The sequence below is a fragment of the Parus major genome, chromosome 2 (assembly GCF_001522545.3).
Source record: "Parus major isolate Abel chromosome 2, Parus_major1.1, whole genome shotgun sequence".
In the NCBI taxonomy this organism is placed as follows: Eukaryota; Metazoa; Chordata; class Aves; order Passeriformes; family Paridae; genus Parus; species Parus major.
In genome coordinates this window covers 142,943,720-142,970,499 of record NC_031769.1, presented here as the reverse complement: position 1 = coordinate 142,970,499, position 26,780 = coordinate 142,943,720, and the positions used below count along the sequence as shown (strand labels likewise).

Sequence of the window (26,780 nt, the reverse complement as noted above, 5' to 3'; positions counted from 1 at the left end):
AACCTAAAAAACCTAATATAATCTCAAAAAAAAAAAAAAAATAGAAATACCTTAATATTCACAAAAAATAGTGTATTCAAGCATGCAGAATAAAGCTTTCCCTAGTCTTCTGATAAACTATTTTTGTGCTTGGCAAATCAGTTACACATGTTAAGAAGCTGAACACCCATGGGATTTTTCTAGGACAAGGAAACACAATTTTTAATATTTCTCCACCACAGATCTTGAACCCATCTTCTCTTTCACATCATGTTTGGAGGAAATATCACACAAGGTGACGACTGCCACAGCCAACAGGTACAGAGTGTCAGCCTGCTGAAGGTGAAGTTTCTCAGAGAGGGAAATGTCCACACCAAAGTGTACATCTTTTCTTTTTAATGAATCAGGCCCTTTTCAGAAGGGAGCTTTGATTTATCCTGTATCACTGTTAATACTAGTGTGGAGATTTAAGCTAGAGGTAAAGCTAACCCTTAAAAGTCACAACTCTAAAAATATCAGTATATTATTTAAATGTATTATTTCTGGTAGAGTAATTCAAATGCCTTAGTATGTGACTTGACTTTTAAAATAGTGAGCTACCCCTAATTCTCCCACTTGGACATTTTATTTAAAGCAGATTCATTTTTAAAAGCAATAGCCATTTACAACCAAAGAAAATTTCTGTATATCTCTTATAAGTAGTTACGGTATTCTTTTTAAAATGTCTGTGCTCACTAGTTTTATTTATCACAGAAGAAGGAAGCTGAGAGACCAGCGTCAAATCCTCGACTTGTATTAATTCTGGGGAAAGTGGTGATTTAGGGGGCTTTATACACCCGGAAGAATCTCCAGATTCTTGTTTGCATTTCTTGCTGCGAGCCTTTCCTGAAGACAAAGTTGAGGATAACAGTGCAGGTTTCTGAATGTTGGCAGAACTGCTAATATCAGCTTCATTTTTTTTCTGACTTTGTGGTTTAGGTGAAATCTCCTGAATAAATAATAAAAAATTGATACTTTTATTTCAGTTTCTTCGTTGTAGTTCTTGTATTCTATTTTGATCTTTTTAAAAGCAATTTTAGTACTCAAACACAGAATAAAGCAACATTATTTTAAGTACAAATGAAAACTATTTAAAATGCATCACATTAAATTTTGCCTTTTTTAAAGGAGCACTACCAATTGTTTTCAGTATTCAGAATATTCAACTCTTACTAATTGAAACACCTGAAAAAAACTGAAAATAAAACATTTTCCTTCTTCCTTAAAAATTCAACAAAGCATTTTTAGTTTTCCCTTTCATCTTCACTGTCAGTGCAGTCTCCAAGCAGAACCTGGAGAGCATCTGTTCCAAGCCAGAACACACACACTGAGGCACCCTCACAGAGTATCTCACACTGGGGGGACCAGAAGGATCCTCAAGTCCTCCTCCCTGCTCCTCACAGGGCTGCCTGCTCTGAATCATGACTGGGAGTGTTGTCCAGACACTCCATGAACTCTGGCACTGCTATGAGCAAAGAATCCTTCCTCAGAAGGATTGCAGCTCTAAAAAAAAGTTGACAAGATTTTCCCTACACAGTTATTTCCCCAGTCAGAGGTAAAAAAAAAAAAAATAAAAAAACCCACAAAAAATAAAAACTTTAGGCAGTTCCTTGGGAAAACTATATTTAGCAAGGAATTTGTATTTTTGAGAACCTGAAAAAGTTGATAATGCTCCTTTAAGGAATGCTTGAAACAATGAAAAGTTTCCAATACTGAGCACACTCTCAACACAACCCCTTTCAGTGCTGGGAGTCTGGATTTCACCACATTATATGTTTGCGCAAACATGAAGAAATCACAACTTCTAGCACCACAGGGTTAAATAGATTGCTAACTGTCAGGGGAAAATGAGCAGATAAAGAGTTAAAACAGTTTTTGAAGGAAAATATAATACATCTTGCCAAATTCCTCAATTTTCATCCTTCTTAACACAAACAGTACTATTTTTAGACCATTAGCATGCATTGACAGACATTAACATTTTAAATTTTTCACTGGAAGTTCCTCCTACATTACCAAAACTGTGCATGTGTTACAACTTGCCTAATAAGGGCAAACTACAATATCTGAATATAATTTCTTAGGCCTGTCTCTCCCTTCTCATCCCAGTTGCATCATACAGCATAGTACCATCTAATAAAACCAGAACTAACAAAGCAGAGAGGTATTTCTAGAACGTATGCCACCACTTTATCCAAACTAGAAACATCACATCTCTGGTGATTTGAGGGTATTATTGAGTTTTGTTAGAAATTGCAATTTTATTTTCCACTAGAATTTTCCATGCTCCAATGGAGGAAAAACAAAAACAAAAAAGCAAAACAAAACCCCACAAGTGCACATTCTGTCTGTAAAAGGGCGCCCCTGAATGCTACGTGAACGGCTCGCTGGGAGTATCCCTGTAAAGATCCGGTGCAAAACATCCCATTCAGCAGACATCAGTTCTACCTTGAATAACTCCATTACACACATACTAAGTGCAGTTTATTCATTTAAATAAAATATTCCATGAACTGTAGAGTATACCTATGCTGGTTATGAGAGGTATTACCAGAAATTAATTAGAGTCGTAACTTGTAAATAAACAATTTTATTGTTCATCTTCACAGATGTGAAAGACATACTACAGCATCCATTACTTTCAAATTACAAAGTTATTTAAACAAGATTAAAAAAATTAAATTAAGATTTTGATAAGGTGCTTAACCTCTTAACAGGACAAATTAACATTAAAAACCTTAATGAATTAATGTTATCCATCTACTCAGGTCTTGGTCAAAAGGAAATATAACATGACATACCCTAATACAATTAAATAAACTACTGTATCTGCAACTAATTGTCTGAGGTTTTGGGTTTAAGACAACTGTAAACTAAAAATGTATAAATATAAACAAAAACTTGCATCAACAGAGTCAGTTTTCGGCTATTGGCCTGAATATTTCTACCATATTCTGTATTACATTATTAAAAAACCTACAAGATATTTCATCCATTCAATTTTATAGCAGTAGCAGACAAAGCCTCTACGGAATGTCAGCTTCGTTATCGGAAAACCTTTTAGGGAGGTTTATAACTCGGCCATTTTAATTTCATTTTGGGCAGGAACTCAGCAAAAAAAGCCTTAAGCTCAAAACATTTCCTCCCCACAGTCAATCATTTAAATGTTTGTAAGGTTTCTGGTTTTAGTTAGATGCAAATGAATAGGACAATTTGGGAATTTAGATGCCTCTTTAAAGGAGCTTAACTATTATTTCCAAAAAAAATGAGGTTTTTCAGACCATTAGCATGTAAACAATGACAGAGACATCTGTTTTTTGTATCTGATTAATAAAACAGGAACAGCCGAGTTACTAAGTCTAAGAAATAACAAAAAGGTTATAGTAAATATGCACTGCAGTTTATACTGTTGCATACACAGTCTATGTAAACCACAAAGTCCCATTTACCGCAATGGGATTCTGCATGGCAAGATTTACATTGTAATGATTCTTCCAAAAACAACATGCTGTAAGCCATTTCACAGTTTTTTGCACATTGAAAGTATCACACACAGTAGCAAGAAAATCATAGCATTTTTAATATGCAAAAATTTGAGAAATGGAATGTCATGTCAGTACACTGTAAACCTTTATGCAAACTATCGGTCAATGCATCGGTACTGCAGTGGCTCTGCTGGCCCTGACAGTGACAGCAACAAAAACAGAAAATCAGGTTCCATTGACTCTCATCCAATGCAGCATCAATGGAAAAACCAGAGCAATGCAATTATATATCAGCTCTAAAGAACCAGTACAACCAAAATATCAGATCAGGTTTGGGGTAGGGACTGTTCATAGAGTGTGCCGGGGCTAAAGAACAGAAGTGCTTGTTAAAGAATTGCAGGCAGCAAGGCTACTTTGTTCAAATGCTGCTGTTAAAGGAGAATGAAAACGCATACAAAAAAGCTATATTAAAGATACATTAAGGCTCTGATTTAAATAAGTGGAAAACAAAGATGTCCTGAATCAAGACTACTGTTCATCCTTAGCTTGCTTTACCATGCTCAGGCATTCAGCCCTTTAAAAGTGCAAGATAATGCACAGCTCGGAGTCAAGCAATGCCTGAACACAGTGCAACAAGCCAAAGACAAAATGGCAGCCTCCAGATCCTGCCAATATGCAGGTTTAAAAATCAGACCCTTAACATTATTTAAAAGTTTCTTTTTTGTATTTATTAAAATACACACCCTTGCAAAATGTATGGCTCATTGAGCAGTTCATAAAACACATACAAGCCTACAACACCAAATTCTTACAATATAAAAGAAACTTCTTTTAAAAGAAGTTCTATGCGATGTCAAAAACCCTGTTTCAAACACAAATCAAATTTGTGTAAGGGCCTGTTTCTAAGCCAGTTGTCATTCCAGCTATAAAACTGGACCTTGGGACACTGGTCTCCTCGTATTTGTTACACGGAGACTTTATTTTGTTTTCTGTTAGTTTTCTAACACAAAAGCTCATTATTGAAATTCAAGTCAACACTGTGTTTAGAGACAATTAAATTCCATATTTCTGGCTCTGCCAGAAATGTAAACATAAGAAACTTTCAGTTCCCTGTTATATCTGAAGGGGAAATTTTTAATGTTGTAGGTACTACATCTCCATGGCACACTCCAGTGGGAACTTTGCAAAAGAATCAAACTCTACCATTTCATACCTGCTCCAGGACTGGAGCTGTTTCTTTGTTGCCTTCCTTTTTTTCAGCACCATCTGCAACAACAGCTTTGGATGCCAATAAACCTTAAGAGAAAAGTTGCAGATATTTTTAGTTAGAAGTACCTTACAACAAGAATTTGTAGAAAAAGAAGCAAAATATTGAGACAAGAAATATGAACTGCACAAATCTACAAAATGAGTCCTTCTGAAATGGCTCCACACAAAGCTGACCATTTAAATTAGAAAAACCAAAAAGTTACAGGACATTCCAACAATAGCATGCTTATATAGGAAGTATTTCCTTGGCATATTTACTGACAAGAAGAAAATAAAATTATCAATTCTAAAATAAAGCCTTGCCATCCTTCCAAAGCCCAAGCACTTGAGCTTTAAAACCAAACGTATGACACAGAAATAAATTTTGAAATCAGAATTATTTACAAAACTTTTCTCTCTCTCCCATTTCCAGTCTGAGAAATTCACATCAGAGTTTGTATTACTACTTCTTAACTATAACAGATGCAAATCTTTCTTAGACATAATACAACAAGGGATTTAATTTCCAAACAAACATTCCTAGTAGTGGAGCTCCCAAATTACCTCAATAAGATGACTATATTGGGAGCAAATAATAGATTAGAATATGTAACTTTATTTACAAACTTTTTATGTACAAAATCACTACTACAAAAAATCTGTAAAGACAAGGGGAATATAAATACAAGAAAGCTTTCTGTCAGCAAAGCATATGGGAATAGCTTCAGTTATATCTCACACAACTTTAATTGTCTAACAATGCAGAGACAGAAGAAGTTCTACATGATTAAGAAAACAGAGAACTGATAAAACCTAAAAAATACAAATCTGAATAAAAATTGCTATTATAATCTCTGGGAACATCAATATTGGGAGTGAGGAGTTGAAGTCCTCAAAAATAATTTGACAAATTCAGAGAGAATTTCTATTACATTCCTTAAAAATTTTCATATGGCCAAAATTAATTTGAAGGTCACAATGTCCAAGGAATTATAAATTAGTGAAGTTTGGGCTCTGAGGAACTGTTCAAGACATTAAAATAAAAATAAAAAAACTCAGCATTCAACAATAAACACCAAGTGTTTTATCTCATTTACTATTTATGTTGGATTAAGTTGTTTTAGTTTAGGTTAACTGAAAAGTAGAAACTTACTTAATCCTATTAGATAAAAACCAATAAAATTATCAGGTAAGATTTTAATTCTGCATTAGATTACAAAAAAAGATTTGGGTCTTATGGACTTAAATAAACATTTTTAACTCAAATTATTTAAATCAAGCTGCAAAAATTGCAGGGTTCTTTATCTTTGCCATCATGCATTTATATAAAAAAGCACAAAATCATTTTCAAAATCAAGTTAAGTTGAGTTTTAAATACAAAAAAAACAAGCTACAGTTTATGGATGCGTTTATGGTTCTGTAAGCCACCGGTTCCCCAGAGAAGAGTCCCTCGTTCCTGGGGGAATTCAAGGCCAGTCTGGATGGGGGTTAGAGAAAGCTGGTCTAGTGGATAATGCTGAAATTATATGACCTTTAAGGTCTCTTCCAACCCAGAGCATTCTCAGATTCTCAATTTTTCATTCTAGCTAGACGATCCCTGCTCAGAAATTCAAGCTATTAAATGAATCTAGATTCAGATCTGCCAATATATATAATCCTTATGATTTCCTTTTTCTCTACCCCTGAAGTGTTTTTTCTAACCAGGCCCCAAGCCTGCAGGACAAAACAATCTCAAAAGCTACTGCAAACCAGGACTACAGGTTCACCACCCTGTCTGTAAGAGCATCTAAGAAAGCAAAACAGGGAGTGGCACAGTGAACCGGGAATGTTTTGTTCTGCAAGCTCACTGCAGCTATTACCTGGTTTTAGGTACCAACACAGCAGGAGAAGACACGGAAGCAAGCATTCCAACAGAGGCAGAAACTGATTGGAAAATGGCATTAATATGTGCTTAGCAGGAGGTATTCCTCACCTTTGGGAAATGTGGTTGCTACCAGTGCTAGTAGCAAAAGAAGGGGTAAAGGAAGCAACTTTATTTTGTTGAATGGTGAGCAAAGAACACCTGATGCAGCTGTGGGCCTTGTGGCAGACAAGAAGACCCTTCTACATCAAATGCTGAAAGCTGAACTAAAACATAGGGAAGAGTTCCCTTCATACAGCCTCCTGCAATAGTGTTTTGCACTATTTCCCCAGTACAACCATAAGAACCTGGTAAATGTTTTCCTAACAGCTACAATGCTTTGATTATTTTGTAGACACTCTGATGAGTACGACAGCATGATTCTCAACCTTCCTTCAAATCTAAAAGCTTGTGCTGGAGACAAAAATGACACAACACAATATATTGATACACAGTGTATTGTATATTGTATGTATGACTATTTAATGCATAACAAAGAACAAGTGGCAAGAAAAAGTTTGATCATTAGCAATCATATTTTCAAAATGTACTGTTATAAAAGACTTCCTATGGTATGAACTGCAGAAGTGTGTTAATTTGAGAACAGATACATGAAGTATCTACAAGGCATGACGAATTTCATCTTGTAGTTAAAGGATTAATATAGTTTCACCAAAAGGTAACACATCGTCTGCTAGCCAAGTATGTCTTGTGGAGACAGACACACTGTTTTTAAAATGGTAACACAGTCAAATGGCTGCAAAATCATGGTTTGATTATTCAGTTCAGTCTGTATGAACCTGTCTCACTACTATGATTCTCATAGTTCTCCTAAGGTAATAAGAATCTATCCACAGGCAAATACAATTTCTAAAGGTAAAGGTTTTTCAGCTGGTTTTGATATCTCTGCTACTAACTCCTATTGGAAAGAAATTAACAGGGCTCTGTCAATATACATTTTTAGTCTCTGTATCTTTACTACTGCTCATGGCAGCAATTAAATTGGAACTTAACTGAAAATGTATGTAGTATGGGAAAGGAGAGTAGAAATGGGGCTGAGAAATTTGACATCCATTAACAAAACTTGGAACCAAAGAAGGAGCCTTCTGGGAATGACAATCCTGGAGGCAGAAGATGGGTTTTTATAAAGACTGCTTCCTTTGTACAAAAAGAACAGTTTCTTTCCATTCCCTCTTGATCAAAAGCTGGACATTAAATGCAAAGCTGGACATGAGCTGCCAACACTTTCCTAGGCTGCATCAAAAGCACTGTGGGCAGCAGGATGAAGGAGGTGATTCTGCCCCTCTGCTCTGTTCAGATCCCACCTGCACTGCTGTGTCCAGCTCGTGGGTCCCAGCACAGGAAGGACCTGCTGGCATGAGCCCAGAGGAGGCACCCAGAGCTGGTCAGAGGGCTGGAGCACCTCTCCTGTGAGCAAAGGCTGAGAGAATTGGGATTGTACAGCCTGGAGAAGAAAAGGCTCCAGGGAAACCTTATAGTCCAGTGCCTAAAGGGAGTCTACAAGAGAGCTGGAGAAGGGGCATGTCATGATAGGACAAAAGGGAATAGATTCAAACTTAAAGAGAGTAGGTTTAGATTAGACATGAGGAGGAAATCCTGTTCTATGAGGGTTGTGAGGCACAGGTTGCCCAGAGAAGCTGTGGATGTCCCATCCCAGGAAGTGTTCAAGGCCAGCTTGGATGGGGCTTTGAGCAACCAGATCTAGTGGAAGGCTGTCCCTGCCCATGGCAGCGAAGTTGGAAGTAGGTGAATGTTAAGATCCCTTCCAGACCAAACCATTCCATGATTTGGGCCATTTTATTTTTACTGACCGACAGACTGAAACAGAACCACTCTCATAAGAAAACTGACTAAATATCCTCCACTGCAGACCAATGCAAGGCTGGAGAAGCAAAAACAAGTACTAAAAAAAAAACTCACTATGCAATTATTTTTGTTTTACAGAAACAAGTAAGAATTTTTATCTACTTCCAAAAAAATCCTAACAAAAAAAGCCCCTCTTGTTTGTAACACAGAGAAGTTTACCACCCCTCATATGAAATATTATGGACTAGAATAATGAGTGGAATGAATTTCTCTCTTACAGTGTGTCCAAGGGCTCCTCTGTTAACGGAGGGACTTCACAACTTTTTCCAACCCTTTTGCTTTTGAAATGCATCTGATACTTTCCCAGCACAGGTACAAACATAAAACTTTTTCCTAAACACTGACAGGATCAAACCTAGTAGCACAATAATCTTATTTTGAGGAATATAAATTGAAATAACTTTTTGAAAGGCAAGTAAATTTCTATTAAATTCTGGAATAAATGCATTTTTCAACTGTTAAAGGTAAGTTATTTAATTTCCTGTTGTATAGAATGTGTTCTGTAGTAACATCCCTGTTTCCCATTAATACCTTTGAGCAATAAAGGTAGGGAATTTTGACACTGAAAAAAAAATCAGGTCTTTATAGTTTCAATTTGTAGGGATGTGTATTTCTAAATGAGAAACTCTTTTTAGCAACATTTTCACTTTACAAAAAAATATTTTCTGTTTCTCCACAGCTAACCATAGCTTTAATTTACAGTGGTAGTATGCAATTCATGACAGTCTTAAGAAGTTCTATAAACCCAAATTCACCCAATAATGGAGAAAACTGTACAGTTAGAGGTAAAATATGCTCAAGAAATTCATCAATTCAGGATGGCTACTATACTAAAAAACTAAAAAGACCAAGTACAGTCTTCAACCAATTTATGAACCAGGTAGATTTTACCATTTATGAATTCCTCTAAAACTCTAAACAATTACATACTGCAGTGACCATCTGCCTTATGAATGTGCTTCTATGCAACCTACTTCAGTATTTTCTTTATAAGCATGAATATTTCACTACATTAAAAAGGAACAAAGTCAACAACAAAAAAAGTCTTTTACCAGTGATCTTGTTTAGGCGAGCTCTCTTTGCCTGAAATGAGTTGCCTAGATTACTTTTCCTCTTGTGTGATAAAGTGCTCTCTGCCTGCACAAAGGCCATCTTTGGAACATCCACTACAGGAAATCCTACTTCTAAACATAAGAAAAACCTCATTAACTCACATTTAATAAATGCATAATACCCAAAACATTTAAATACTTCAGAATTGCTACTAGAATATTTTAAATATCTTAGTAAAGAAACTTTAAATGTTTATAAAAAAGAAAAAAGACACATTCTGAAGATCTAGAATTACGTAATGAAACAATAAATGGAGATTATCTCAAAATTGGTAATTTTTACTGAATGAGAAATAAGCATTAAAGACTTAAAATGAACAGATCTTATCAACTCAGATAGTTTCAAACAGCCTTGAATATGGATATATCATGCATATAGGAATTTTTTCTTAAAACGAGATCAGGCATTATATCACAGGTAAGAGAAGATGTAGGAATAGCAACTAAACTATACAATGAAATCAATAAAAAGCTATGTTCTGCTCTTGATAAAGCTAGTCAGAAGTTTAGCACAAGCAGTAAATGCTGACTGAACTAGATTTATCTGATAAAAATAGTTTCTGAACCAACTATGATTATGTATCAGAAAGTTATCATAACAGCAAATGAGACATTTTCCTCTAGAAATATTGGTTATTATTTAACTGCAAAATTAACAACAGGAGTTCAACACTACAGAAAAACCAATTTACAAATGTATTTATAGAATATGCTTTTACCAAATGTGTCACTAGATGTAGGCTCCTCTTCCTTTTTTTGGACTTCCTGCATGATTGTAGAGGTTGAGGTTTCTTCCTTTTTTGAAGGTACTTTTAGCCATTTTCTGTCCTCTTTATCTTTATTGCTGTTTGCACTGGTTCTAGGTTTACTTCCTGCTTTGTTCTTGGCTGCTGCTGCAGCAGCAGCTTTGACCAAAGCTATCCAATCCTCCAAAAAGGAAAAAATGGTGAGTAAGTATTATAAAGTGCCTAAGACTCAAACAGAAAACACTCATAAACCCAGTGAGCTTTATATAGAAATGTTCAAATGAAATTCAATTTATTTTTATAGTTATTACTCAAGAGTGATAAAACTGACTTTCCCAAATTGTCCAAATGAATTTGAAGCATTATCAGTGTGCCACATGGACAAAAAGAAAAAAAAATAATCTTTCAAATCCCACTGAATATAGAATTCTGGTTGGTACACATTCCCTGTTAAACTACTTTTGTGTCATTGTTTTAGAAACCCAGGAGCTCCCAATCCCAGAAGACTGATATTTTTCTTACCCTTCTGGCTCTGAAACACACAATTCCATAGTTGTTGACCTATTATACAAAGCTACAATAGCCTCAAAGCCGTGTCCAGCTGCGTGGAATTCCTCCTGAACTAAATTGATAAGCCAGGGACAACTCCTGTCTCATTACACCTTTGTTTATAGAGCAACTACAGACTCTTTTACTCTTTTTGTATGACATATTACAGGTTTCACCCACTAACTCCAATAAAGTACTCTATAATATGACTGAATTTCACTATCTATATTTAAGGTAATTACGTGTCATTTTGCATAATTGCTTATTTGTACCATACAGAAACATTCAAGGGGTGAATACATCCCAATCTAATCTATGTTTTGGCATTCAGACCAAGTCAAGCTTCCCTACAAGTCAATGGAAAGAGCTTCCTAGGCTGAGCCAAGCTCCTTCCATTAGTTCTTCCATCACTCCTGTCTTATGTTGGGAGTCCTAACATGAGACTCCTGACAGGAGTCTTGATCCTGAATATCAGGGATCAATCTGACTGCAAAAATTGTAACTTGATCCTTTTGACTAAAGTATTTTTTTGAATTTTCTATAACATTGAGGTACAGGACTCTTCTGTGGAGAAGTTGTGTGCAATATAGAAGGCAGCAGAAATGATCAACCAGTCAGAATTAAGCAGTTGAGTGCTCTGAATTACAAGTACTACCACAGTTACCAATGAGTGCTTTACAAATAGTATTTTTTTTCCCCCAACTGCACAGACTGTTTTTCTCTGGAATATCTCCTTGCTGTTATGTCATCACACGAGATATCTAAAGTAGCTTGATTTTACAGATCTTGTTCCAATGCAACCTTTTCCCCACTCGTTAGATATAAGTCTTTCAAGTTTCTGTTCTGCTGAGGTTTTCTTTGCCTTGACATATGAGGAAATCATAACACAGTGTTAATTCTACTTGCATTATGCTTTTCCTTTTCCATAGTTCAATACTTTTAAATCATTACTTTATATGGATTATGCTTCTTCTTTGCACCAACTTACATATTTAGAAACAACAACAGTTTTGATTCCTCTAAGATAAAGTGTTACATGTCCACATTTTCAATGCAAGATGCAGACACACACACATTACACCATAGCAAAAATTTGGAAGCACTTTGGCAATGCTCACACATTGAGGCAACAGGCAACTACTGAGGCCACTTGGTGACATGCCAGCACAAACGAGTGTGTCTAACTGCCAGCTGCATTGTCAGTCAAAAGCACACATAACTCTCTCTTGGCCAGCCAAAATGAGCATACCTATTCCAGTCCATCCAGAGCCCTAGCCATCCAGCAGGACATAAAAAGGATTGAGCTATTTGTGGTGGTGAGGAATTAGGAGACTTGAGAGTAGGAGTCTTACACTGTACCCTGGCCAAGGGATGAAGAGGATCAGTAACATGGCTGGAGATTAGATGTTGTGATAAAAGTGGGAAGGGGAAGTAATGCAGCCTGCATGAAAATATGTTCTAAAGAGCACCCTAATTTTCAGTCAAGCTAAGCACCCTGGGATCAAAAACTTTCAGAAGATATCAAGGTTCAAAAGACAATGCTGAACCAAGTAGCCTCTTCTAAGTGCAACACGGAAAGGTGTTTTCTGGTTTTCTTTGTATTTTATTCCACTGTTCAGATACTGTTCTTACAACATGGAGCTTACAGTAGAAAGACACATAACAATGAAACAAAGGTTGAACATTTAGAAGCCAAAGAGACACATTCATTATGGTGACAGTTATACTTTTTTTCCTAGATTAACATGTAAATTTAAACTCAATGAAGAGAACCTTGACCAATTAGGATGGACAAGATTATATCAAGAGGTTCCTTCCAACTTAAACCAATTTTGTGATTCTAAATTGTTCAGAAACTGTGGGTCCATTTTTGTTTTGGCTCTGAACTAAACATACAGGCACTAAAGTGCCAGTTAATGCCTGCTTTTTAACCTTGAATTCCTGTTGAGTGACTGCTCAGCAGCACAGGTCCTGACATGTGAGAATTATTTAGCATCTAACATTCTAAGGTGACTATATTTCTTTTGTAGAGCACAGAAATTCCGCCTTCAAAAAGATACATATGTGTCTTTTTCAGAATTTTTACCAAAAAATTAACAAAACAATTGAGGAATAATAGTGGGATCCTAAAGCACAATAAATTCTGAAATCTCCCTCAGGCTAACAGTATATCTATTCTATCAACCGTAATAGCAGGACACTAAATATTATACATATCACAGAAACTAGATACAAATTTTAATAGTAGGACAAATTCCCAGATCATACAAAGCCAAGGGCCCAAATATGAACACATTAGAAATTAATGGAGTAAAAGCAAAATCCTTCTAAGAGAAGTTTTCCCTACTTTTCTTTCATTTCCTGATATTGTCTCCCTATTGAAAGCAGTTGTCTAACTCTGAACCACTTACTCTGCATCATCCAGCCTGATTTCCCACTTCCCTCAGTATCTCACTTCAGTGAGCTTCTCATTTACATATGTAACATAAAAAAAACCCAAAAAAACATCCAAAATGCGTATTTCCATCTTTTTCTTTCTTACTAAAATTCATCTTTCAAGTAAGCTGAGAAAATTGACAGGAGAATAGTAATGGCCCACAGCAGTTAGAAAACAAAGCATTACTTTATGACTACTGAGGAAAACTGTCATTATGCTAATTAGATTCACTAAATCAAAACACAGGAAATTACACGATCGAAAAATACATCAGCAGAAATTACTCAACAGCCCTACACATCAATTGGCTAAAAAAGTTGTATTTTTAAATATTCCTTGTGTAACTATAATCCTGCAACAGTGGGAAGGCAAAACCAGAATAATTTCCAAAATCCAACCCTTGCGTCAATAGCAGAATTCACACATACATCGCTCTCCCTTCACCTGCCTACAACCACCACCTTTTTGCTTCTCCATAGGACTAAAGATTCAGCTGCTTTTTCCTCTTCTGTCACACCATAACTTCCAACTCCCACACGTTCATACATACACATACATAAAATATGAATCTATTGACTGGCTGATTCCACATCAAGCCTGGATTCCTTACCCTCACCTTTCAATTCTACACAGTCTGCCCCACCTACATCTTGGCTCACATTGTCTCCTGTCACATCTTCTTTTTTCCTCTGGCCCATTCGCAAATCCACGCTTTTTCCTCAGCTTCCTCTTCCTGTGTGCCAAGTCCCCTCCCTCTCCTTCAAATCCCTCCTCAAAACTCACTTCTTTTGGTTCGATTTCCGTCACTAATCTCAGCTCCGGCGCTATCTGCTCCCTCTCGCGCGCCTGATTACATCGAAGATAAAACAAAAAACATGAAACAGAAAAAGTAAGTTATCCAAATATTTCATATGTGCTCTCACAAGGGCAGTCTCAATATCCCTTTTTTCCCTCTCTGTACTACATTAGTCAAAGATCTGTGCAATTTTGATTAATTTGTGCTTATCTGAACCCCAGCTGAGTCTCAAGACTCATTGCACTGAGACACACAAATATTTTCCACTCTTAAAAATTTTGCCTTTCTACTCTCACAACTGAGTCTTATTAAAACACACTTCTGCTGCAACTCAGAAATAGTTGGAGTGCCATAGCATTTACAGTCTCTTCCTCCGAGTCACACTAAGCTCAAATCAAAGCATTAATTAATCTCTATCTCTCTCCAGGTAATTCAAATTCCGCATGTTTAGCACACACCTTTCACAAAGATCTTAAAATTTGTTAAATTTATTGATGTACTAAAACTTGAAGTAACTTAAGCTTATGCTCATGCCCAGAAATGTATTTTTTACTTTGGAAATGCACAAAATACAAGTTATAGGTTTAAATGAAGCATAAAGTGTTGCATCTGACAACTCTATTTAATTTTTAAAATCATTTTACAGTCTTGGCATTTTTGAAAGCTTTACACAAATTTTAGTAAATATTTTCTTATAAAATAAATAATGCAAAAGAACAAAACCATCCATGGGAATTTGAGGCTTAAACAAAGCTCAGTCTCAAATAACTGATTTTCAACCAAATCTTAGCTTGTGTTTTTATTCTGAAATAACACAAAAACACTTAGAAAAACATTTTCCATTGCATTATATGCAAAAGAAGTTGCAAGAAAAATTATATCTCTGCCTTTGAAAGCTACACAGACTTTCATGCTTATTTCTACTTTTGCAAGACTAAACACTACAGCTATTATCAATAAGCATTACAGAAAGCACAGTTGGAGGTGTTCTTGTATCCAGACAACTTAAAAATTCTAAATCCATCAGAAAGTGTAAATTTGTGCCCCTAACTCCTTCTCAAGATTTCACTGAAGCAGCCTACATTCAACCCCCAAGATGCATAAGTGGCACCATAACTCTCAACTACTGAGAAAAATTAGAAATAACAGATGAGCTGGACTGCCACCAAACAAGTCTGGACAACATAATGGCTGTGAAGTAATGGATTTACTATTTTTTTTTTAAGCTGAAATTGCCTGTGGCCTAAGAGTAGTAACTCAAGATTAGATACAACATTGCTCCCTAAAAAAGCACAGGACAGAATTAGGGAGCTCTTTCCACTGCCACAAAAGGCTTATTTCTTTTTGGTCACAATCACATTACCCGTACTACACACTGGTTCAACAGAGTTACTGTAAGTCCGCAGCAAGAAGCCAGGGTTAGTGTGACTATAGATTTCAGTTTAATCTCCTTCAGGAAACATCTTTTAAATAATGCAGTGATGTCTGCACTGAGTTCCAGTGTCCCTTGCATAGAGGATCAACCCTACCATACAGCTACCTTTACCCTGGAAGGCAGGATGTGGAGATGCTTTCAAGCCAATTCAATTATCCATCTGCCCTGGTCACAATACGGATAGCTACAATGGTAATTATGAAGTATTTGAAGTCTGTAAAGTTAGGAGTACTCTGAAGAAAACTAAGAGCAAATAAAGACCAGTTTTCATGGATTTTGTCTCAAACAGTTTCAGTGGAATAATTTCTCATTAAATATGAAAACACAGTTACCATGCAAGATAAATGCAATGGCACTTGCACTGAAAGCATGTAAGAACTTTCAATGTTTCCCTTTCACAAGTAAAGATAGGTCTAGTGACTAAATCATGTCCTCTACTTCATAGTCTCCCTCAGCTTCTACTCAGCATCTCTTCTTTAACAGCGACTGGACATTATAAGAGGCAGGAAATACTTATCTGTCTGATTGCCCTAAAGCTCTGATATAGAGGGGAAAAGCCCAAAGTCATGTTTATAAGAACACTTGGGCAAAAAGCTCTCATAATAGCAAACAAAAGACATAGGCAGAGGGTGGGGAATAAATAAAAATTAAAAAAAAGAAAATCAGCAGCACAGGCTGCTGACAAGCTAAAGCTTTTTTTCCTGAAAGGACACCAGAGGGGGTAAAGTCATTGGATGCCCCTGGTTTTGCAGACCCTGTAAGACAAGGCTTTGTGAACAGGTTAGTTGGCATTGGAGTGTCCAGCAGGCAGACATTTCAGTGAGGCAAAGCCACTGGAGCAGCACACTCTGAGGCATCATCCATAAACTGGTGAAGGAAGGCAGTGCAGGGCCTAGAATAAAATCTAATCTAAATCTACTTGTGCTACCAGACACTTCTACTGCTTCAAGATATTAAAAACAAACAAAACAACAAACAAAACAATGAAAACCCAAACAACTACACAAAACCTAACAAAGCAACTGCTTCAAGTATTCTTACCTGCCCTTTTGCATCCTCTGGCATAGACTTGATATGCATCCTTTTAAGACACCGAATGACACCATCATAGAATTGCACTGTGAATGTTCCTAGAAATGATTGATGGAATCACTATGAGTAGTTAAGAAACAAACACACCTTGTTACTATGAAAGCTTTATGTTTTGCATGTTATTTTGTATGACAAGAGTACCCAGGTGTTACCACTAGTCAGGATCAAGTGATGAACAAAAAAACATGCATAATTGACACCAAGGAAACCCTGCTTTAATACTGTTACTCTTTGTCCAGATGGACAATTTCAAGTATGTTTAAGCTATTGAGTCACTTCTGCTCATAACTCACTGAAATAGTTACATAATATTTAAGATGTCACACTAGGGAAACAGTTCAACTTACACCCAAATCCTCATTTGCTCTAGACTACAGTAAAATGTTGACTTCTTATGTTCATTAGGAATATCACCACTGTGATGTATTTAATCTGTGTTCTTTTATCTTCCTATTTCCATTTTTTTTCTTCAATAAAGAGAATTAATTATGAAAATTTAAATATAACATTAACTCAAATCAACAATAGTTTAAAACAGTCCTAAGGCTGTGCACAGGAACTTCTGATCAGTGAAACAGTAAAAACAGTAAAAAAGCATTTTGTCTTCTAGGAGAAGTTTCAAACAGTTTTCAAATTTGATAGAGATAAAAAACAAACTTTTTACTAAAGTTGATATATAAAAACATTTTCACTTAATATTAGAGCAGGGAGGAAAACTTTATAGTCATATTACTTTTTTAAGCAGACTAAATCCACACCACAGCATTTTCAATCAGATCTTACCAATGGACCACTGCAATACATACCCTCTTTATTAATTGCTTCAATCTTTGCAGGGTAATACCGACAGTCTGTCCAACGAGCTAAGACTTCTTCTCCAGGTTTAAAATCCTATTTTAAACAAATTTAGTAATTAATACTTATATAATTTCAATTTTTGACAAAAATATTAAGAATTATGTGTTAGAGAGATTTAATGAAGAAAAAAAGTAAAGCAGTTTACAAAAGTCTAAGACAAAATATTTGTGCCACTTACAACAAATTCTTCATCATCTTTCAGCCCCTCTTTCCTTAATGCTGGTCGCTCCAAAGGTCGCAACCTGTTGCTGTCCCAGTAAATCCACTCATCGTAGCGATGGCTCCAGCGTTCAAAATGCACCAACATCTTCCCCTCTTCATAATCTATCTTCTCAATTCGAGATGGATACCTGGAGTGTTAAACATGAACCGCTAAGTCACAAAGGTTTGTTTCTTGGTTTAGATATAATAGTGCCTACAAACTTCCAGAAAGTTGTACTAACACTTTGTACTGAAAAATCTCCAGGTCTGAAAAAGGCTAAGTAACTGAATTGATTGGATAACATTTAGTTCAAGAATCTATACACAAGAGTGAAAATTGGAATCAGGCAGAATTCAACTCCTTCTGCCCTTCACAGAAGTATTGAAATAGATTCAAAAGTGCATAGAATCTCCTAAGGAAAAAAAAAAAAAGAAAAAAAAAAAAGAAAGTTAATTACATCACTGATTTTTATTTTTTTTTACCAGCATTTATATTAGGGCTGCTCTAAAGTTAACAACATGTGTACAGAAAAGAAAGACCACAGGAAAAGGACATCCATCTTTAACTTTCACAACCTGTTTTTCAAACCAAATACTACTGTGGACCAATAGTTAAAGAGCAGAGCTGGGGTGACCAATTTCCAATCCTACTGCAAATTCTTCAGAAAGAAAAGCAACTGATGTATATAGGGAACCTGTCAACATGATCAATTTTAAATATAATCTCTCCAAAATATTGATTGTGCTCTTAAAGGAATCTCTAAGACTATGTTCTGACTAAAATAAAGTTATCAGGAAGTACAGGCTTTCCTTCTTTCTTAGTAACTGGACCTGCACATTAAAACAAAAGATGTCTCTCTCAATTTGCTCCTTCTTTTCTCCTGTCCTACTTCTTCAACTGCAGTGATATATACAGCTTCCCAACATTTAAATATCTAAGGAGCTGCTGATTAAGAAAATCTCTCTGATTTTCTAGGTTACTACTGCAGGCACATTTCACTGTCACATCAGAATTCAGAGACAATTCAAGCTTTTGTTACATTTCTCTAGTTTATATATTTCAGAAATGCTAAATATTTTTATACCCATTCTTTAAGACCCCGGCTTTTTCTTGCTGAACTTCCAAAAAAAGCCCACAAAGTCTTAGTCTAAAACGGAAAACTTTATTTTGCCACTCCACAACAAATCTTTTTCAAGATACTTTTTCAAGTGTTTCAAAGAAATAAGATCAGCCTCTCTTCCCCCTCTAAAGTAGACTGACAAAAACAACCTAATAGGAATGGTGAAGCTGATGATCTACTGCATTAAAGCAGAATGTAAAACTTATGGGTCAAACCTGTATCCAAGCAGCAACATTCTGGTTTAACTTTGAGCAAGGCTTCAAGAAAATAAGTCAGCTATGAGATGGTTTTCCTAAGCCCTGCTTCTGATTATACTTTCTTTTTAAGTCCATATGCAGCTACACTTAGAAATTTTTTATGAAAATTTCTAATTTTTTTCATCTCCCAGAGTGTTCAGTTTCAGACTTAGAACTTGACACTAAGCATCAGAAAAAGCAGGAAAAGCAGAGGAAAAAGTAAAGTTACTGTTACTACAGCAAACGTGTGAGAAACAATGTAACCTATGGGAGTTACAAGTAGAAGGACGATACAAGGTATTTAACAGAGGAAGAGAAGGAAAAACACTAGAAAAGCAATGGGGGAGAAAGTTCATTTTGCAGCAATCAGAAATGAGAGCTTGTGCTGCAGCAACGAAATGGAAGCCAAGAATGGCGATGCCCTTTCCCAGTACAGGTAGAAGTTTTAGGTTTATCACATGCCAGACACCAGTGATGCAAAACTGTGGTTGTTTTACAAAATTCAGGGCCAGGCAGCTGAAAGAGAATTCTTTTACTATACATCTCCAACCACTATGGCACATCCCTACAGCAGTTCCCTTCTTAGGGCCAGGAGCTTTCTGTGGTCAGCAGCAGTAAAGACACCACCCCAAGCACTGTGTGAGAGACAACAGAAGGGATAAACTGGGAGAACACAGCACTGACCTGGACAGAGCAAACCATGTAAGTGGGGTATGCAAAATGCAGAGCACAGTTTAGAGACAAATATTAAAAATTATAAAGACGATTCAGCAGGCCAAGAATCAAGACATTAATATATATCTATACAAAATCAAGAGAAAAAGTTAGCATCAGTTAACGAAAGAAGATGTGCAAAACATTAATTCTCATTAGAGATCACTTTAGATAAGACATGAAGCTCAAGGTATCTCTAGACTAATTTCTCTTTGATAAATATAATTTCTGCTATCAAAATCTTTCTAAAAGTCCATGATATGTCCTTAGAGATGAAACCGCCCAGACATATGCAACTAGTTATTAGGCAACCCAAACACAATTCTGTATTTAGCAACAAACTATTATCCTCAATATCTACTAAATTTAGCCACACATTGTGCCACAAATATGTACAAACAGTAATATTTCACAACTTTGATCCCACAGTGGACAAGAGCAGAACATAGGTATTGCGGAACTTACAAATTATCCCCTGCACAGAAAGATCTTTTTGGTAATTTTGTATCTTTACTGAAAAGAATCAATTTCATGAACTAAAAAGATTAATATGAAGAATATTACATCTCACACACTTCAGAAATTTAATGTGGAAGTTCCTTCTATCACAGAGTTAGAAGTTCAAGGCATTCGAAGAAATACTGCAAAACGGAATACAAGTATCATTCTTTACAGTACCAAAGAATAATAATATCTAAGGCCAAGACCACTTTGCAGTCAGGTTTATTCCCCCTGCAGGTAAGCCACACTAAGTCATCACAATGAAACTGATATAGAACCAGCACTTCAACAGCACAGATCAGAAAAACACACTCTAAAACTCGAGGGGAAAGTCTTCACATTTCACAAAAAACAAAACAAAACAAAACACCTCAAACAGACCAGCACATTGAAATTCAATAATCAAGGAGTTTCTTTTATGGGAAGAATCAATATTCTGCAAATTTTGGGTGTGCTTTTTCAAAATAGTGCTGGAAAGAACATGAAGTAATCAAAAATGAAGTTACATCCAAATTTCAAGGGGGTTGTTTTTCAAAGAGAGAACAAGAGAACTGCTGTTAGCTGAATTTATCTGCCCAGTTTACACATTGCATGCCCTCCATTCTCAGGTTCCAATCTTGGTGATTCCAACCCATTGGAATTATGCACTTTTTTTTGAAAACCCTACAATTCTATATGGCTTTAAAACTTATACTATAAAGCCCTGGTCAGGCAACAACAGAGTTCTAATATTTACACAATAAAAAATAATTGAGAACTTCCCACTTCACTTCTTGACAGTGTAAAAAAAAAAAAAACAAAACACACACACCAAATATTTTTTCCAATGCACTCAACACACATTAATAGCCACACAGACAGCACTTCTGAAAGGTTAAAGGCATGATGTGGAAAAAAATAAGAGACCAAAAAGTGGTGAACTGCCCTGTGAAATGGGAAAATAGGCATTTCAAACTGTAAAAAAAGAACACAAAAACATTAGTAAATTTGCCCAACCTTGCACCTACAAATTCTACAAACACACTCATACTTCTTGTCTTTGCACCACTGGTTTAGAAAGTGTTTCCTTCTACCTCATAGAGGATGTAAAACCAAATACCCTCTGTACTAACTCTCACAAATAGTGTTCTAGTGTCTGCAAAATCTGCAAACACTTATTTCTAGGTCCCCCCACATTTCTTATACATATATTGCATTAAATATAAAGCAGAGTCCTCACCTCCCTTTCAAACACCTGCCAGGTGACCCACTCAACTGAAATCCAAACCAAGGACTGTACTAAGTAAGATTTCTCAAAGTCTTTCAGGGAAAAGGCTTCCTACATATTGGGAGGGGGGGAAATCCATCCAGATAATCAAATATACTAAGAGGAAGTAACATTGTTCTGAAAAGTAACCTCTTTTAGAGGGCTGTTTCCATTTGGGAAAGAAGGGCCATCCATCTGTGCTTCATTACCTAAGACTTTAGTTTGAGCAAATTAATAAAGACTGTGGTCTCAGAAAAACAGTAGTTTTTTTTCAAATCAGTGTCTGCTGCTTACAGGACAACCAAGAGAGCTAGAACCAAAAAAAATAAAAATACAAAAGCATCAAAAAATGAAGAGATGCATCTTTAAGTACATCAGCTTTGCAGGGACAGTGTCCTACTTGTGGAAGCTGACAGCTCAAGAACTGTCTTAAACCCAGACAAGCACTTGCAGGTATGTGCAGCTCTACTGCTTTCTCATTTGATGTGTCAGCAAGAGGCAGAAGAGGGTGTATGCACATGTATCAGTTTTTCAATGAGATCACAGGGGAATTCAAACTGAAAGCAACCTCAGAAAGCCTCTAGTCCAACCTCCCACTCAAAGTAGGGTCAGCTATGGCAACAGGCCAGGTTTTCAAGTGTTTTATCCATCCCAGTCTTGAAAAACTCCCATGCTGGAGACCCCACAAACTCTTCAGGCAACCTGATCCACTGCTTGACTGTCCCAAGAGGAAAAAGATTGATTCTCTCTGAACTTCGTCTGAATCTCTCATCTCAGTTTGTGCCTGTTTGACTAAGTCTTGTTGATGTACAATACCCTGTAGGTATTGGAAGGTTGACAGTGGGATCTCTGAAGCCTTCTCCAAGCTAAAGAAGTAATTTCTTCACTCTCTCTTCATAGGTCATACACTCCAGCCCCTGATCATCTCACATACTCCATAATTTTCTCTTTTACAATTTTGAACCCCATTTATTATCTGATGACAGATGATGATATCAGTTTTGATTAGAGCTGCAGTTGATGGTTTGCTTTAGCAAATTTCAACAGAACAAGTGGTACAAATTCTTTATGCAAGATGATCCCCTGCAACAGCGTAACTGCTGTGCTTGATAAAGCAGCAATTGCAGTTACCTCCACAATAAAACAAAAATAAACAAGCTCATTGACAGCCTGTCTCTCCTGACCAGTTTGACCAGGCTACCTTCTACTCTGTCATGGTACATGACAAATGACACCAGTGATCCAAACACTGTCTGCAAAAACTTCATTTAAAACCACAGGGCTTTAAAGCAATAAGTAGACAAAGAACACAGATGACTTCTCCAAGGTTTAAAGAACATAAATGAAACATGAAATTCAATTGCAGCAAATACCACAGTTGAAAATTTAAGACCCGCAAAATAAACAAAACATAAACAAAAACATACTTTACTGTATTTTTTCTTACATCTTCTAGAAGCCTTTCTTAATTATTTAACTAGTTATGATTATTAGATGACAGCAAGCTTTCAGGAAAATGGAGAAAAAAAATTAAAATCCTTTTAAAGGCTATTTTTCAGTAAGCGTTCTCAATTTGTCACTTGCAGAAAGACTGAGCTAAGCAATACCAATGCTCTTCAATTTGGCTTTTGTTAAAAAATAATAGAGATTTCATGTAAGTTCAGCAAGTTTATTTTCTTTGAAGTATGTATTTCTGCATGCAAATGAGAAGAATGCATATAGATTATATATAGAAAGAATTTTAAAAACATCCACCACCCTCTTATGCAACAGAAAGCCAACTAAAAAAAATCCTATAGACTGTCACTGCAACCCTTGACACCCTAATAATAGCACAACAGTAGATTTTCGGTCACAAGGTATTTGGTTTTGTATTATTAGTTCATTCTGTATTACAAGTTCATTTGAAATACAGTCTTGTTTTCATTGTTGCTGCAACTGCTAAATTTTGATATTAACTTTCTTCTGTATATGGTACCACAAAGGTTTACATGCATTTAAACTTGACCTGGGTTTTCCTGGTGATACAGATGATAAATCAGTTCCTGGAAAGTTCAGGATAAATTCTATTCTTTCTGAAAACACCCAGCAACTCAGCTGTAGAGCTTGTGACATGGCCATGCCTGAGAATCCAAACCTAGACAAGAACTCCAGCACTGACATGCAACCCTTCCAAGAGAAAAGGGTGGGTAGGTCTGACACAAACTATACACTGGACATTCAAAGTGATTCTTTTGATATAATTAAACTATTTTTACATATTAATTTTTGTTACCTGATTACATTAACCAACTATCTCTAGTCACAGAAGATGCTATAAAAAGTTTTATTGTTCTATTTTGGATGTTTTCCTTAGTCTGCCATTCAGTTACAGAATCAGTATGCTGAAAACCCAGTCTACAGCAACAGGTAAGAACAAGAACAGTTCTATAAATTGAGTCCTTTAGAGTCAATTCATTAAGAAAACACTCTTCCTGTAATTAAAATCAAAGCTCTACAAATAAAGTTTGACCCAACTTTTTATACAGAGCACATAAATACTGGAGCAGACATGTCAACACTACACAGACTTCTCTCTCACATAATTTGGAGTTAACAGGACCAGATATTTACAGGAACATGCTGAGGTCTCCAGGAATGCAACAGAAAAGCAGGTACACACCTCTACATTTCCTAGCCCTAATAAAACAGACAACAGCTAAGAAAAAACTTCTAGGTAGAAGTATTAACTACTTCTGCCACCTACTTTAACAAAACCAGGGAGTTTTCAAACTCAACTAGCATAGTCAGTACACATCAACAAATTAGCCCACTTGCTTTAATAAAATTTTTACTAACAATTTATTTCGCCAGAACAGCTCCTTTCACAATACACATGCTGTGCAGCATAGTCCCTGTGCCCACAATTTCCATTTCATAGTCTTTGAATTCACAATACATCTAGGTGGTTGCAGAGTCACACTTTTAAGCACTTCATTCCTCCAGCTGTTTAACACAAACACAACTGTACCTTACGTATCCCATGAACTCCAACCCAGGATGTGTTGTTGTTTTTTTTTAAAATCAGTTTTGTGAACCTGTCAAGTGTGACAACTGAATACAAAACAACTCCCCCTGCATGCCTTCAAATGAAAACAAAAGAAGTCTTTGATCATGAAGTTTGCCTCATTGACACACCGATCACCTCGGCCATGACACTGAATTCCACACTACTCCAGAAAGGCTCTTTGCTTATTACAGCTGCACAAGCCACTAAAAGCAAATAAACACAAACCCATAGAAAAGTTCAGCTCAATTTATGAAGAGAGAATATTTTCCTAAAAGCTAACAGTTTTAGCGGACTTTGGTGAAAATTCATAAAGTTCACATGTGGAAACTGTCAACATGTGGTGCACCGATTTTAATAATCACTTATCAAAGCACACAAACTACACAAAATAATTATGTTCACAGCAAATACCACACAAAGTCTTCCATACCATTTTTGTAAATAGTCCAGTGCCTCCAAACGAGCACCAATCTCAAATGTGATTCCAGGACGATTTGGAGGCTTTTTACTCATCTTGATATTGTCTTTTTCACCACCTTTGAAGGAAGGAAAAAAGTTGCATTAAAACACATTATGTTGTTTAAAATATGTCACTGACAGCAAACATATTCCAGAGGGTGAAAAGAAGCAAAATTTTGATCCTGACTCTGTTGTTAACGGCTTAGCTTACAGAAATACAGTCAGGGCCCAAAAAAAGGCATCAAAAAACATTCATACATAGTTTTATTCAGATTTCGTTCCCTTCGAAAAAAATCTGTTATCAACCTTAACAACAAAAAATAATAAGGGAAAAAAACTATAGTGCTCATCTCTGGAACTATACTAGACTGTAATTCCTTCACATTCTTTTTAAGCAAAATTTTAATTTACCTACAGACAACATGTGTGCTTTCCTCGGGTGTAGAAAAGGCAAACCAATAAAAACTTACCTTATCAAGAACAGATAAACATGGCCTAAAGGACAAGTAAGATGAAATTAGCACAAACAAAAAATAAACAAAAAACCCATCTTGAGTCTTTCCATGCACTCTGGAGTCGCACTCATAGCACTGAGTTGCAGTCACAACTGGCTTCTAATTTTATTTTGTAGCTCAGCCACTATTAAAAAAAAAAAGCAAAACAAAAAACCCTCTCTGTGCAACTACTGTCGCTATCACCGCGACTTTCTGCGGCGCTCCCTGTTACCACCCCAAGCCCACTCGCCGAGCGGGAGTGCCGGGATGCGGGGTCGGAGCCTCGCTGCCCCGCACTGCGGGGGGAGCGACACCCGGCCCCCGTTCTCCAGCGGGGATCCCCTGGAAGCGCCGGGAGCGCGGAGACACAAAGGGCGCAGCCCAGCCGGGCTCGGAGCGAGAGGGCCGCGGCCCGGCGGGGACTCGGCGCTCGGCACACCCGGGGGAGGCCCCGCCGGACCCCCGGCTGCGGGCGGGGCCCGGCGCGAGCAGAGCCGCGGGCGCCGCCCCGCCAGGCCCGATCGCCGTGCGAAGGGCGCCGGAGCCCCGTGGCCCGCGCTCCCTCCGCATTCCCTCCTCGCCGCCCCCGCGCTGCCGGCCCTTACCGCCCGCTCGGCTCGCTCGGGGCCCGGCGCGGCTGCCGCGGGCTGTCCGGCACGGCCGCCCCTCACCGCCCCATCCTGCCCGCGCCCCGCGCGCGTCACCGCCGCGCGACGCGCCCCGCCCCCGGCACGTGACTGCGCAGGGGCGGGGGCGAGCGAGACAAAGAGCGGCGGCCCCGGGATGGGGACGGCGACACCGGCACAGGGACACCGACATGGGGACAGGGGCACGGGGACACCGGGCTGGGGACACCAGCACAGGGACACCAGCACAGGGACACCGACATGGGGACAGGGGACACCGGGCTGGGGACAGCGACATGGGGACACCGGGCTGGGGACAGCGATAGGGACACCGGCACGGGGACACCGGGCTGGGGACACCAGCACAGGGACACCGGGCTGGGGACACCAGCACAGAGACACAGCGCTAGGGACACCGGCACAGGGACGCCGGTCCGGGGACAACACAGCCCTAGTGGGGACACAGCGTTAGGGACACAGCCACAGCCTGAGCGGGGACACTGACACGGAGACATCGACGCAGCCTGAGCGGGGACACCGGCAAGGGGACACCGGCAAGGGGACACTGAC

General features: G+C 37.6%; 1 protein-coding gene across 4 annotated transcripts in view; it reads right to left on the bottom strand.

Moving 5' to 3' along the window:
• The window catches only part of PHF20L1 (PHD finger protein 20 like 1), a 59,409-nt gene extending 33,128 nt beyond the window's left edge, over nucleotides 1-26,281 (bottom strand). Inside the window, exons 1-10 of one of the 4 annotated variants that reach the window (XM_033512457.1) lie at nucleotides 26,190-26,281; nucleotides 25,062-25,167; nucleotides 17,742-17,913; nucleotides 17,512-17,596; nucleotides 16,655-16,743; nucleotides 14,166-14,228; nucleotides 10,370-10,577; nucleotides 9,591-9,722; nucleotides 4,717-4,799; nucleotides 715-967 (exon numbers count right to left, since the gene is read on the bottom strand). In XM_033512457.1, coding sequence (XP_033368348.1) covers nucleotides 715-967; nucleotides 4,717-4,799; nucleotides 9,591-9,722; nucleotides 10,370-10,577; nucleotides 14,166-14,228; nucleotides 16,655-16,743; nucleotides 17,512-17,596; nucleotides 17,742-17,913; nucleotides 25,062-25,144 — 1,168 coding nt within the window. In that variant the 5' untranslated portion in view covers nucleotides 25,145-25,167; nucleotides 26,190-26,281. Of the gene's footprint in view, nucleotides 1-714; nucleotides 968-2,592; nucleotides 4,800-9,590; nucleotides 9,723-10,369; nucleotides 10,578-14,165; nucleotides 14,229-16,654; nucleotides 16,744-17,511; nucleotides 17,597-17,741; nucleotides 17,914-25,061; nucleotides 25,168-26,189 lie in introns of those variants that run through there. The other 3 variants (XM_033512458.1, XM_015618068.2, XM_033512459.1) reach the window with 3 other exon arrangements.
• Nucleotides 26,282-26,780: the final 499 nt, after the last annotated feature.